Source organism: Podarcis vaucheri (genome assembly GCF_965113315.1).
Source record: "Podarcis vaucheri genome assembly, chromosome: 4".
Lineage (NCBI taxonomy): Eukaryota > Metazoa > Chordata > Lepidosauria > Squamata > Lacertidae > Podarcis > Podarcis vaucheri.
In genome coordinates, this window is record NC_138762.1 from 28,299,356 (window position 1) to 28,314,680 (window position 15,325).

A 15,325-nucleotide genomic window follows, 5' to 3' on the forward strand; every position below is an offset into this window, starting at 1 on the left:
TACTGGTCAAAACAGGAGCCTCAGCGATCGCCCTCTCCTGCCAGAAACAAACCAGGACTGCTCCAAGAAAACACACGTGGAGCGCTAGGCCCTGGTCGGCCACTCCCTAACCTGCTTTTGATTGGCCAAGCCGATAGCCAGCCAATCAGGATTTTTAAATTCACTTTTCACTTCCCTCTGTGGTGCCCTAGTATTGTGCCGTGGCCCCCCATTTACACAATTTTCACCTGTGGCCCCCTTTAAACATCATGGGGGGCCCCCAAGGGGCCATACGCCCCCCCCCAGTTGGGAAACGTTGGTCTAGAAGTGCCCTGAGATTTTGCAACTGGAATCTCAGCCTACGTTGTTTCCTTTGAGCAAGCTGCAGCTACTTTGCGATCAGCACACTCTCTGTATGGGTGCGTCTGAGGCTGTTCCTTTCCTGCCCAACGAATTTAGTAAATAAATAGATTTTACACACATGGCGCAAGACACTGAACTCTTTCCCCCACCAGGAAACTGACCTTGTAGTGGCTCCCCCCGGAGCTTCTCACTGCCTGGGAAAATGGGGTGGGAGAATGGTACAATTGTAAATGTTCTTGTATGGGGAGACTGACCTTAAGGAGTTGCTTACGCTATTAAATAGCTAAAAATAGGTGTGGGGGTGTGTGGCACTGGTCATCATGGAGGAAATATGCTATGAGAATACTCTTCCAGATGTTGCTTCTTTCTCCTCTTTCCTCAACGTAGGCCATAATCATAATGTAATTGCAAGACAGATATGGCTGTCATTTATAGTATGAGGATGTTTTACAAAGCAGTAGCAAACACACTCTCCATAATACATGTTGCTCTTACCGTTTGTTTCCATAAATAAACCAATATAAAGCCCAATGCACATTGCTGATAGTCTACAAATAATGGTATATTGTTGACATAATAGTTTGAAATGCTGCTGATAAAGTATTCTAAGCTTGAGAAGTGAATATAGTATCATAGAGCTGGAACCTCAACGGTTATCTAATCCAACTCTCTGCCAATGCAGGAAATCTGTGTCCCTGGTAGTAGTTCATCTGTTTAAAAACCTCTATCCCCCTTTTTTGATGGTTGCTGTCTTACTGTATTTGAACTATAAAAATAATAATTCTTATATTTATTGGATGACAGGCAGTATAGAAATATTTTAAATAAAATAAATGACAGGGATGCAGTCTTTGGTCATGCCCAGAAATCTTTGGACTGTACACTTCAGTGTTAAGTGGGGATTTCCCCCCCCCCTCAGTAAAAACACACACCAAAAAACCAAAAACAAAACCCTGTTCATAGAAAACTTGCATCTGAGGGAAAATACAGACTATAATGCTTGTCACTGAGATACTAGTTCTCCATGAGGAGGGATTTTCTGGCTGGGGAGGGTGAGCCCTCAATCTAGCAATACTCCACATTTTTCAATGTCAAATTATACTTTCTAGTGAGTAGATCGGTCTCCAAACTCTGGCACAGTGTTATAGGCAGGAGGAGGCAATGTGGTGCCCCTCAAGCAGTATGCTTGAGGATAACTGTCAGACTTATGGAGGCAGTCGAGTTTCTTTTATATGCTGGCGGTCAGGTTTCTTTTATTGGGAGGGTCTTTGGACACTTGCCTGCCAAGAACACATTAGATCTAAGCATTCTTGAAGTACATTTAAGGCACTTCCAGATGGCAGGTCTTCCAGTGATTGCAGGGTGCCAACACAGGAAGTGCATGAGGAAGTTGCTCATAACTTGTTCTCTGCAAGCCACCCTGGAAAATGTTCTTTGAAGGGTGGGATTTAAAAAATAATCTGCCATATAAAAACAAACAAGATGTATAGCATGGCGTTTGGAACAGCGATGGCTGGCTTGGTGCTATTGTCATTGCGCTGATCAAAGCTGGATCTGCCAGGAGGAAGAGGGAAGCAGATGATTCAGATGGCTTATTTTGGATGCAATCAAGGAGCATCAAATGGTCTGTACTCAGACCATTGTACTTTTAGCTTGGGCCTGTATAAGAGTGCAATTTGGATATTCTGCATAAGCACCAAAATATTTTGGCTGACTCCGTTGTTGAAATGAACTACCAGTGGTCCAAACAGGAATAAGTGCAGCATCTGTCTAACCAGTGGTTATCACTCGCAAAGGCACTCAGGTTGCTGTGAGGAGCAACGGCCATCTAGTTCTAAGAGTGGATAAGCCTAGAGATGTGAATTGCAAAGCAGGCCCCATGTTACTGTGTCATCTAGGAATAAATTATGGCGAGTACTGCACTCACCTGGCTCTTGCTGTAGCTGTGCGTTGTTTTTGAACCAGGATATCTGAGGTTCTGGCACACCATGAACAAGGCACTCCAGACTAACAGAGTGACTGCTGTTGACAACCTGATCAGTGAGGTTCCTCAGCAGGTACGGTGCTTCCTGAGCTACAAAACACATTGACACATCAGTTAGCATGTTTCTAGAGCTGTGACCTCCTCCTTTAAAAAAACTAAAATAAAAATAAAAAATGCTTGCCGTATACAAGCTATAGCTTTTTTAGCTGTTTGATACTTATTTCTGTTATATATATATATATATATATATATATATATATATATATATATTTGCTTTCGTAGATTTTCACGGGTATAGGAATGCAGGTTTTGGTGTCTTCGGGTGTCTTCCCGTGTAAGAGTCGGGGTGTCTGTGCGACGTTTCGACGAGGTCTCACTCGTCATCTTCAGGCTGGTGCTTTCGGCTTCTTGTTACTGGAACTTCGGCTTCTTGTTTCCAGTAACAAGAAGCCGAAAGCACCAGCCTGAAGATGACGAGTGAGACCTCGTCGAAACGTCGCACAGACACCCCGACTCTTACACGGGAAGACACCCGAAGACACCAAAACCTGCATATATATATATATATATATATATATATATGCATGCACAGTGTACATCTAAGCAGTTGCTGCAGTAGGTCAAGAGAATGAGAGTTTCAAAATAGATCAAATGGTGCCTGTTGAATTTGTCCATGTTGTTTCTCTGGGTACATGGAAAATAATATCCTGAATAGACCTTGGTTCTGTAGACAGTATCACTCCCTAATCAATCACTACTAACAAGAGGCAGCACAATACAAATCAGCCAAGCTGGTTGGTGCTTTTATTCAAAATTTTAGGCGACTTCTCTACAAAGAAGAATGCAGGCTTTTCTTTCCAGTTTGAAATGTGTTACAATTCTGGAAGTATTTGCTAGCATCATCAACCCAAAGGGTTGCTCTACTAGAAGCACAATAGAGTACTGTCTGTCTGTATTGTGAATGTGGTTTGGATTATTATTATTTAGACTACATACACACCATACATTTAAAGCATATTTAAAGCACATTACTTCTTCCATAGAACCTTGACAACTGTAGTTTACACTCTCAGAGTTATAATTCCAAGTACCCTTAACAAAACTACAGTTCCCAGGAGTCTTGTGGAGGGAAACATTTAAATAAATTGCATAAGATATAATATAATATAATATAATATAATATAATATAATATAATATAATAATGACAGCCATACTTGAAAACTAAACAGTACAAGCAGGCCTGGGGTGAGAGGCCTTTGGTTAGTTCAATATCAAATAGCCAACAAAAAAACAAGTGAACATTATAACATGGCAACAGGTCAATCTGAAGCCTTCAGTGGACTGGAGAGGTTGTTTATTGAGCTTTGTAAATTCTGCAGCTTGTGCACCTCTCAGAGTAGCTTTACCATTTTTCATCCCATTTATTAACATCTGGTTACTAAATGTGTTTTAATAATAGGCTGCCCAGCACATTTAGGCATATAATTCAAGTGCCTTAATTCCACACATGAACCAAGTATAGAATCAAATTGTTTTCAGTGTTATCTCCGCATAATATGGTTTTGTTCTCCACATGCAGATTACCCAGTCAGTCACCATGTGAGATGTTTTAAGGCAGCAACCTCATAAAATATAAATATGAAAAAGAGACTAATCTAATTAATTAGCTTTCTATCTTCCAGCCAATCCTCTCATCCTTTGTGGTTTTCTTTCTTCCTAAGCAGTTTTGAACAGCCATCTAGCAAAGATATTTCTCTATGATTGATATTTCTTGTGCCAATTGTGACACAACCCATTTCCACTCAAATGTCCTCTTCCTGTTAATTGATTTAACCAGAGATCTCATGAAGATAACTCACTGCACATGTGAACCTGAAAAATCCTATAGGATCCTGGAGTTCTCTCTCCTCTAAGTTCCTTTAGTTCATTTTTCAGGTGCCCCTACCAGAAATCTTTTGGACAATGTTCACTGTGATAATAAAGAATGCTTATTGGTAGAATAAGATGTTGGTAAGATTCTTTTCATTTTGGCAATAATATGCTCCTGTGTGATGTGATCAAGGTCAGAACTGCGCTCACTTGGCTACACAATGGCTTTTCCTCTCTTTGTAGGAAAGCTGGACTCCTACAAAGATCTGATGAGGATTTCTATCATTAATTTTGACAGACCAATTATTTGAAAGAATAACCATTTTTGTAAGCTTCCTTCTGTCCTTTTATATACAGGCTGTTAAAAACATAACATAAAAAATCGTTTCTAAAAATAATCCCAGTAACTGAACATAATTTCTGCCAAATATTGTAGTACTGATCCTGTGTCCAGCTAGGTTATAAACTGCTTGGTGCAGCATAACCAGGAAACTAGTATGAAGTGTAGTTACAGAGCACTTCTTCACAAATGATCAAGACACCCTCCCACGTTTTCTCATTATTTTCTTTTTTTGCAATGGATTGTGGAAGTTTATATTCTGTTGTCCATTTATTTAATTTTTGTTTCTGCCAAAGTGCTATCTATAAAGGCATGATAGTTGAAAATGTGTTTGCCAAGAGAAAAAGATGAATGAATCTAACCACATACGGTATGTAAGTTTGTGTTCCATGGGTTTCTACAGAAAACAGCAGAACCAAGACACTTGAGACAGTGAAACCATAAAAAACAGATGTCACAAAGTCTGTATGTTATTTCTGATTAATTTTAATTTGTTTATAGCCATACACATGTTTTCAATATTGAAAAACGCTTTCTTGCTTAAAGATAAGGTTGCATCACTTTTCACATACTTTCTATTAGGCTATTGCCATAATTAGCTGATTTGGAAATGCTTGATTAAGGCAAGAAATCATTCTTTTCCTTACTCCTACTTCTGTGTTTCATGAATGTAACAGACTGGGATTTTCACAAGCACTTCTAACTAGCTTAGCTTCTTTTCATTTGACCTTAGGGTAGAAACCTCTTTTTGATTTGACTTGCAACCATTTAGCCAATTTTGCATACAATTAACAGGGAACTTCAGTATAAATTTCAGTACAGGAGAAGTTCATGGTGGACTGTATCCTTTAACTACAGAAACATGAATGGAATTGCAGAGGCAGTATAAATTCCTCTGCTACCGTCAAATTGGTGGACCTAGGCCTTCTGTAGCAAGAAGAAAATTAACCCTGAGACAGAAAAAAACCCTCACATAAATATGACCAACAAAGAAAACATTAAACATATCTTGGCTCCTTTTTGCACAGCTCATTTCATTTAACAATTGAATCTCTTTATGAGGCAACTTATATTATCAGTTGAATGACCGATAAGTCAGAAAATACACATCTGAACTTTTAATATGCACTTAAAGAAATACAAATGTAATTTAAAATTATTCTCCACATCATATATGGGAATTATAAATCATCCAACAAAGAACAAAATCCATCCCTTTCCAGTGCAACTGCAGTAATCAGTATTAGCAGTGGTATCTATGCATCAGTTACAATGCAAAAAGGGACTCCTCTAAGCCCCTTTTCTTACACATGATTATTGAGGTTCTTTCATACATTCCAACATGGGTGGTGATGCAGTAACAATCATTCAAACTATTGCAGCACATGGTTGTTGAAGCTTTGGCCAACTCCAAGTTATGGAATTGCCAGGATGCCTTCCTTTCCTTAGGATTTGCTATAAACCTTTATTTCCACAGGTGAGTATTGTGCTCTAACCTTTCCATTAGACTGTAAACCAGGCTTATATGCTTGCTATTCCAATTGATCCTGTGGAGCTGGCCCACAATCAGTGCTTGGTGGATTGAATCCAACGGTCAGCAGCTTCTTTCGCTTCTTCAAACTCCTAAACTATAGTTTTCAGGCTACTGCAAATTCATAAAGTCCTGTCATTGCAGCCTACTTCTTGCCATAAAATATTTTCTGACATATGACTTCTATAGAGATGAGGCTCTCTCTTCCTGTTTTCCTCCAAGAATGCACAGTAAAATACACTTGCTGTCACTGGAATGCAGTTACCAATAATCGGATTGGCTTTGTAACCGTATTAAAAACAGCAGCAGAAAGTTGCTTTGCCAGAATGCATATTGTTTCTGGAAGCTATCATGGTAATATTGAAAAAAGATCTACTGTATACAAAAAGGCTATAGGTGAAATTTCAAGATAGGAACAATAATTCTTTTCTTTACCCTGACAACTTCCAGGTAGCTAATTGTTTTCAAATCATTTTAGGCTCCACATAACTGGCATGATGGGGAAATGCTATTGTTTACCAGTTCACACTTGACAAAAGCAATTCCCACGTGAACGACAAGCTTGGCTGGGGGACACGGTCCTGCTACCTTGAAGGAGGAAATGGGTGGGTGAGTTCTCAGGCACCAGAAATTGTCATGTTGTCACCCTCTGTTTTAATAGCAAAGCCACTTTTGTTCCCATTTTTGCTGTCGCTATTGTGATCCCCACATGCTTGGCTAAAAGAATTCTATATAATAATTAATCATAAATGAACGACCCTCCAAATATAATAGATATGCATTGTAAAAAAATAAAATTATCAGATCTATTAAAAATAGTAACTTCTTTCTTATACAGATTTTATAATACACAGAAACACATTGAAATAAGATCACAAAATAGAAAGACAAGGAATGCTTAAAAGTAACAAAAATTACTTTTAATTCTTCATCAGTAGTTTAGTCATTTTTAAATCCCCATGTTAAATCCTATTATCATTTGCATATGAAAAGCAATGGTGTGTGCATGTGTATAAATAATATATATCTCCTAAAAGCCTTAATTTTAAATTTAGATTTGGACAAATACATTAAACATTTTTCTGTGATGACTGGAATCTCATCAATAGGGGTAAATGTGGTGATTCTCCTTTATAAAGATAGCTACAACAACTATACCATAATGAATCAGGAAAGAGTTTTCCCATTGATGTCAACACACCTTTAACAGTAGCACTGTGATTTATTTGAAAGGGAACCAAAGGGAGGGCACTGGGAAAGCTACCACAGTTTATTTGTTCAAAGAAAGAGGGTCCAACTCTAGTGGGTTTAAATATTCTAATTCATGCAAACAATACAAGAGGGCTGTGCCTTATTTCAACATTTTTATTTCTTATTCTGCGTCCTCAGAGCCTTCCCTGAGAATTGTTGGTTTTCTTTTTAAAAAAAGATTAATATATTTAGTGTAGAAAAATGATTTCAAATAAATAAGCATAAGAACTTGCTCAGCAGGCAATATTTATAAATCCACAAAGAGCAGATTAAAGTAAAAAATACTGTAGTCCAGTCAATCTCTCGAACTGAGCCGTGCTTATTCTGCACTTTAAAGTTAAGTTATAAAATGTCCAATGTTGACCCAAGCCAGCAGTTTTTTCTATTTTTTAAAAAAAGTGTTTTCAGTTTATGCAGCTTTGACACTTAGGAGGAGGTCGAATATCAAAGCCGAGGAGAAGGTAGTCCAAAGTTTTTCATTAGCACTTGGTGGGAGACTGCAAAGAACAATACAACATAACACACAAAATTCAGTGCAGGGGATGGGGAAGTCTTCCAAATCCCAACTTCCATATCTTTGTCAAAGCAGAACATATCTTCCTGAGCCAAATGCAAGCCCAGGTTTGGGGGTTTGTTGTTTATTTTCTCTCTCTTTTTGGTTCATTTTTGCATGGCTACTCCTCCTATGTCCAAACCTCCCATTTTTTGGAAGTGTACAGCAGTAATCAATCAAGATTATATGAGAGAACTTTCACTTTTTAGTGAGTCCTTTAATGGTTTATGTTGTGTTGTGTTGTACAATCATTCCTTGCGCTCTTAAATTTGCGGATCCGTGAGAAAACAGCCTTTTTGTTACAGTGCTCACCTCTGACTGTAACGTCTTTCTCTTGAAGCACTTCTTCTCCAGTGTATATGTTCCTTGCTCGGCAGGTGTACGTGCCTGAATGTTCAAGCGAAACATTCTTGATGCTGAGAGTGAGACCAATGGAATACTCCTTAGTGGCTGCCTTTTTTATTCTTGTTTGGTTGTTAACTGTCCTCGGTAATAACCAGGCAATGTCTTTGTACAGAAATTTGTTGGCTAAACAGGACAACACCAAGGTTTCTCCTTCAATTGGTGCTTTCTTTAAGTTAATATGGAATCCATTTGGCACATCTGTCAAAAAACAAAACATACTTTTTATTCATAGGGCACAGTCCACCTTCTCCCACACAAACTCATCTGAAGCTAACTCTTGCTCTTCCTACCAAGGAAACAATGAAAGAGGACCATGTTTTTGAGCTTCTCAAAGGAGTGAGGGCCTCATGACTGTGAGGATTTATAGAGAGTTCAAACTCATTTTCAGATTTCTCTTTTATAATAAAAACTGGTGTCTAATCATATACGCATAAAATTTCCTTTATAGCCTCTGTATAACTTTAGATTACCCGTTTCAGTTGCCTGATCAATATTTATGCCTGAATTTGATTAGGTGAGCATTTGAAATGGATTCCAGTTTACATTTGCTATGTTTAAATTATTATAAGGATCTTAGTATAAGTAGCAATTGCACTGAGCTAAATTCTGAGCTACATAATATATAGCCTAATGTGAAAGCTACATCTTCCTGCACAGGGATGGGGAACCTCTGGGCCTCCAGATATGCTGGACTACAACTCCCATCATCCCTGGTCATTAGCCATGCTGGTTGAGGCTGATGGGAACTGGAGTCCAACAACATTTGCTGGGTTACAGGTTCCATTTCCCATATATATAATGTTACTTAGCTAATGAACAAACCAGGTTATTGCACACAAAGATCAAGCAAAAGCTAAGTGACATATCTATGTCTAATCCTGACACAATGCGCACTTTATATATTATAATTATTTATTACATTTGTATCACCCTTCATCCAGAGATCACAGGACAGTTGATAAAGTAACTATCATAATGTTAAAAATACTGTCCAGTTTAAAGAGATAATTTTGTATACAGGCTATTTTGAGACAAAAGAAACAAACTGATTTTAGAAGAAGACATTACACTAAGTTCTTCTTTAAAAGACTCCTGATTTATAACCACCTCATAGAATTTGTTAAAGCCTGAGAAAAGCGGGATAGCGAGTGGCTGGAATGATGTAAAAGAGTTTTATTTACTGTAGTGATTTGAAACTTCCTGTGGAAATAGCTCCCAGGTTTCCTGATGGAAGATTTTGTTTATCTTTGCCAAGCACCATCAGGAATCTCAAAATAAAATGCCTTTAGTGACACTGGTCAGCCAGGAGATAAGGCTTTGCTGTTCCTGTCTCACCCTCAGTAATTGCAAACACACCCATGGCCCTGCTGTGTGCCAGCAAAACAACCACAAAAAATAGGGGAAGGATCAGGCTTATATTGAATCTAGTGCTTCTACCCTGTGGTCAGAATGTACACATGTCCCAGGACATATTCATCTGGTCCACTCTACAGGCCCTAGAAGGCTTTTTTTTTTTTTTTTGCCCCAGATATGTTCCTGTCCCCTTCCTGCCATTCTCTGATGAAGCCAGTCTTCAAATGAGAACAAACTTGAAAGCTGTTGAAAAGCTAACAACTTCTAGCAATCAGTCTAGCCCTGAAGTATCTATTTTGAATATACTGAAAGGAAATCCTTTTTAGCATCCTGGCCTTTTGTTCACAGCCATCAGCATTTTGTACTGGCATTAGTTTAAAGGTGGTGTTTTTTGTGGAGTTTTTTCTCCCTCAGCAAGAGCAGTTGACTGTAAGGAGAAAAGGGTAAGCTTGTTATAACAACTTGTTAGAATGGATTCACCCAAGTGCTTTTCTCATGCTACAAAGTAATTTCTTAGTTCAGCCCATAATAGATCCACACCAGTATGTTCATGGATAGAATAAAAAAATTCCTTCCAGTAGCACCTTAAAGACCAACTAAGTTAGTTCTTGGTATGAGCTTTTGTGTGCATGCACACTTCTTCAGATACACTGAAACAGAAGTTGCCAGATCCTTCTATATAGTGAGAAGGTGGGGAGGGGTATTACTCAGAAGGGTGGTGGGAATGGGAGATTGGCAGATCTCATGGATAGAGTCCAGCATGCATTTGGTTTCTTGCAGGGCATGTGAGACCAATGCTCACTTCGGAGGCCCATACCTTGCTGTGAACATACATGACGGAGCTACAAGTGAACCAGCCATGTTGAAGGTATTTTGTAATAATACCTTAAGGGGAAGAAGAAAATAGCCCACAAGTCACAGATGGCGGCTGGTAACGAAGAGAAAATTCCCAGCCAGTAATAATTCCAGAATAAGGATTAATCTATTAGCACCCTATAATTTTTGTTATTTTCATTCACTATAGTTATCCCCTCCAAACACAAATGGGTCAAAATGTAGTCAATCAATAGCTGTATGATTTAATATCACATTAATTGTATCTCACCTGTTACAAAATAACTAATATTTCTTTCGTCACTTCCCACTTTATTGGAAGCTATGCAACTGTAGATTCCAGATGACCTGGATTCAGCCACAATCAACATGCTAGCAGTCTGTTGGGGGAAAGAATAGTTTTAGTTCTTATCCGTTTTTAATAATTATTTTTCAGTGATCTTCCTGACTACTGACACTGACACGATTCAGTTGTTCCATTAATTCAGTGAAAAGCAGTGCAGCAACTAGGAGGTGCCACCATCATATAAAGCCAAGGAAATAATGGAATCATAACAGGAAGGCAGCTTACCCAGGAGGCCTTTATATTTCCAGAATCATTATATTCTGAACATTTAGGATTTAACATGGATTTATCTCATTCTCATGATGTACTGATGACAGGTTACAATAAATTAGGTGTGGCACTGTGAGCTGTACCCCACAGGATGCACAGAGGTCACTCAGCCAGCCAAGGGAGTTGGCAAGAAAAATACTGGAAAATGTAGATACATGTGTGCAACAGAGTAGAAGTTAATTCTTAACTTTAAAAAAAAAAATTACTATTTTGTATCCTGGCTTTAACATGTTAGATGCAATCATGGTCAGCAGCAAAAATCAGCCAAGTCAGGCACTGGCCAAGGCCCAAGGAGCTCAGAAGACTCACAGACATAGGTCTGATCCTGATGAAGTGTACATTTGGTTCCATTCACCAGCCACCCTCCTCCCCACTGGTAGCCTGGGACCAACATGTTGGACACGAAGGCATCACTCATGCAGACTATAATCATTTGTGTGGAGCCCTAAGATGCTGTTGCCCCCACCTCTCTGTTTCCTACAACAGCAGAGTTTGGAAGCAGCTTATTGCACCTGAGGCTTTGAGGATTTATCCACACTTTATCTTGTCTCACTGCAGTGGGTATTAAGAATCACACCCCCGCGCTACACAGTTATATAGGTAATTCAGGTGGCGTTTTGCTTTGTGTTTTTTAAAAAAAAACAAAATGACATGCCAAGTATATATCAAATTTTCTATAACAGGGATGGGGAACCTGTGACCCTTCTGATGGTGCTGGCTTGCAACTTCCATCATGTCAGACATGGCCATGCTGGCTGAGGCTGATAGGAATCAGAGTCCAACAACATTACAGATTAGCCACCACTGTTCTATAACACTACTTAGAGGGTAGTGTAAGAAGGAGATTCTGAGGACAAATCTCATTTTGTCTGAAAACAGGAAGGGCATGGGAATGAGAACAGACACCCATTCTTAAATGAAGCTCTTGTATAATCTTGCTAACACTCAAATACTAAGATGTGGCATACTTCAAACTGGTATTCTGGCTATTTCCTCAAGGATAGATCTCATTCTTGCTCTGAAGGTTTGCTTACAAAGCAAATGTTTCCCTTGTTTGTGATTAGCCACAGATAAGAAGAGCAAGTAGCTAACAATGGGAGCAATTATTTTGTAACATAAAACTCTCAACATCACACCTAAGAGAATCAATCTTTCATGTACATGTATCTGGGCAAGTTTTTAAAATGACAGTTGGTTGACATTTTAAAATACATTCTGGAATTCTGAATGCAGATTTCATTATTAGCCGTGCTGATATTTCCACTGGTCTGGGAATTCAGCCGTTCCCCTCTTGCCATCTCAGAAAACAGCAGTACTTTTTGTGTAAAAAGAAACAGTTGTGGCTACAAGCAGTAGAACAGTGGAGGGCATACACATGGGAGAGGACAGCTCCAGGGTTTTTTTCCAGAGAGGTAGCAATGAAGGCATGTCCTGGGGTGCCAAGATAATTGGAAGAAACTCCATGTTTTGGCAAAATGAATGAGGTGACAATGAGACTTTCCAATGTTATTTGTTCAAGATTAGCATGTAGGAAGTCAGAGAATGAGGAAAATAATTGAGCTACTTTACACTAGAAGTTCAAATGGCAACACTTATTTGCAAGATTGTTAGCATTTCTAATTGAAGCTAAATGAATAATTTGACTACAGTTGCCCATGCATTAGCAGCCTCAAGGCTGGATTACTGTAATGCTCTTTATGTGGGGCTACCCTGGAGGTTGCTACAGAGGCTGCAGCTAATACAGAACATGGCAATAAGGATGGTTGTAAGAATAAACTATTACCAGCATATAACACCTTATCTGGGGGATCTACACTGGCTGATCTGCTACTAGTCCATATAAGACTTGATGCAGCTCAGGGCCAGGTTACTTGAGAGACTGCCTTACCCCTTACCAGTTAGTCACTGTGTTTGTAGGAAGGTTACCCACCTAAGTCCCTAAAATATCAGAACCCTGATCCACAGTAACTTGGAGAAGGGTTTCCAGTGTGGCTATACCCATTTTGTGGAACAGCATCCCTCTTAAGGCACAACAGGTTTTCACCATTCTGGAAACAATATACATTTTTCTTTCAATAGGTTTTCCAGCTGGGTGAAATGATCTACACATTATGAGTTCATACTGCATTGTTTTAAATCAATTGTCTTTTTTGCACTGTTTTTAAAGCTATTTTTAATTGTTTTCACGTATATAGTCTTGAGACTCATTTAGAAGTTGTTTCAAAAAATTGATGAAAAAATTGATAAAATTGAATAATAAATACATTTCAGCTGGCTGAAGAACTTCTGTTAAAGGTCATCATGTTTTTCCCACTGAACCTACACAGTCAGAAGTAAGCACCACTGAGGACTGCAGTCATGGTGACCTTGATAAACTGAGTATTATTTCCATAAAATGGAAAAAATTCCTTCCAGTAGCACCTTAAAGACCAACTAAGTTAGTTCTTCGTATGAGCTTTCGTGTGCATGCACCCTTCTTCAGATACATTGAAACAGAAGTTGCCAGATCCTTTAAAACCATGGAGAGACCTGGTCTGAACAGAGACATTGGATTCTTATCTCATTATACATGACTAAGCCATTTTTCACCTTCTCACCCCTTGCCTTTTCCTGTAAGACCTATTACAGTCGTTAAGAGTCGTCAACAGGCTCATCTCAGCTATCTGCCAATCTCCCATTCCCACCACCCTTCTGAGTAATACCCCTCCCCACCTTCTCACTATATAGAAGGATCTGGCAACTTCTGTTTCAATGTATCTGAAGAAGTGTGCATGCACACGAAAGCTCATACCAAGAACTAACTTAGTTGGTCTTTAAGGTGCTACTGGAAGGAATTTTTTTATTTTGACTATGGAAGACCAACACGGCTACCTAACTGTAACTGGTTCCATAAAATGGATCAGCACAGGTGCCTGTATTTTTGGATTCTCCTTTGGGCATGGCTTTGGAGACTGTCACAATGATCTCCTGCATGTCAAAATTTACAGTTACATCATTGGCTATAAGCCTGATAGTTCAGTGTATCCCATCCCAATGGGATTTCACTTCCAGCATTTAGGCTGCATACACACAACACTGAAAGCACATTATTTTCCCCACAAGAATTCTAGGAACTATAGTTTGTTAAGTGTGCTGAGCATTATGGCTCTGTGATGAGAAATTACAGATTATTTGGGGGAAATAATGTGCTTTCAATGTATGGTGTGCACACACAGCCATAAAGGAGAAGCCATGTTAATTTATTGCACAAAAAGACAAAACATACCCTAGCATGCTGGAATCATTCTGCACTGCTGTGATATAAACAAAGAAGACTCTTGCCTACACAAGTCTCATTCCAATATGATAAGACACATACTGAAAAGCCAAGCACCTGAGCAGTCATAGACATTTATTCAGGTTTTATTGTCACCTTCTGACTTGTTTCTTGCATAGACTCACAGAGAAATTTGACCCGTGTTTTCACATGTTAGGGTTAAATTGGATTTTGCTTAACTCCGTCTGCAACACTAAAGTCTAACAAACTTTGGTTAGAAGGTAAATTTGATATCTCTTCTATCCCACATTAACAATAGTCAAACTTGAGACAAATAGTCTCAAAGGTGAACCAAACTTGCCAAATCACTTCTGTTCAAAGAGAAATTTCCATAGTAACACTCAGGCTGGTATGCCACCCACCATTACCCTTGCCAAATATATTTTAAATGTCAGAGCGAGTTTAAAACTATGAAAGCTTTTTCTTTTGTTTCAATAGAATCACTCATGTCAGAAAAAAGCAGTTAGTCACTGCCATCTTTGTATCATCCCTCCTCCAATCTTCAGATGTGCCAGTTGAATGAATCTCTACTGCTCTACATAAAAGTATGTTAACTTTATCAGAAATATGTTCAAATATAGTTTTAAGAACTAATGAACCTGAAACAAAAGTAGAAAATCCCACTAGGGTTGGCAACAAATGTATGATTTGGCACCCGATTTGGGGGAAGTCTGTTCTGTCATTTCTGCTTAATGTAGAATTAGGTTCCCTGATATCTGTAGTTTCTTCTCAGGGGTGGATGACTTGGGAGAGGACTTCTGCCTCCCCCTTTCCTTCCATGAATCCATCTGTTTCAGCTCTCTCTTCCACTCTCCACTTTCTACACTCTTTCTTCTGCTCTAGGCTTCTCTACCAACATGGAATTAGGCCACATGAAGAAAAGCAGAAGTCCACATGCAGATCTTTGGCAATAGATCCCTGGCCCTGCTT

General features: G+C 38.9%; 1 protein-coding gene across 5 annotated transcripts in view; it reads right to left on the reverse strand.

Moving 5' to 3' along the window:
- FLT1 (fms related receptor tyrosine kinase 1) overlaps nt 1-15,325 on the reverse strand; it is a 140,417-nt gene that overhangs the window by 45,422 nt on the left and 79,670 nt on the right. For all 5 annotated transcript variants that reach the window (XM_082220238.1, XM_082220237.1, XM_082220236.1 and 2 more), the window contains 3 exons: nt 10,735-10,843; nt 8,184-8,474; nt 2,270-2,416 (listed from right to left, as the gene is read on the reverse strand). In XM_082220238.1, the coding sequence (XP_082076364.1) occupies nt 2,270-2,416; nt 8,184-8,474; nt 10,735-10,843 (547 nt within the window). The remainder of the gene's footprint in view (nt 1-2,269; nt 2,417-8,183; nt 8,475-10,734; nt 10,844-15,325) is intronic.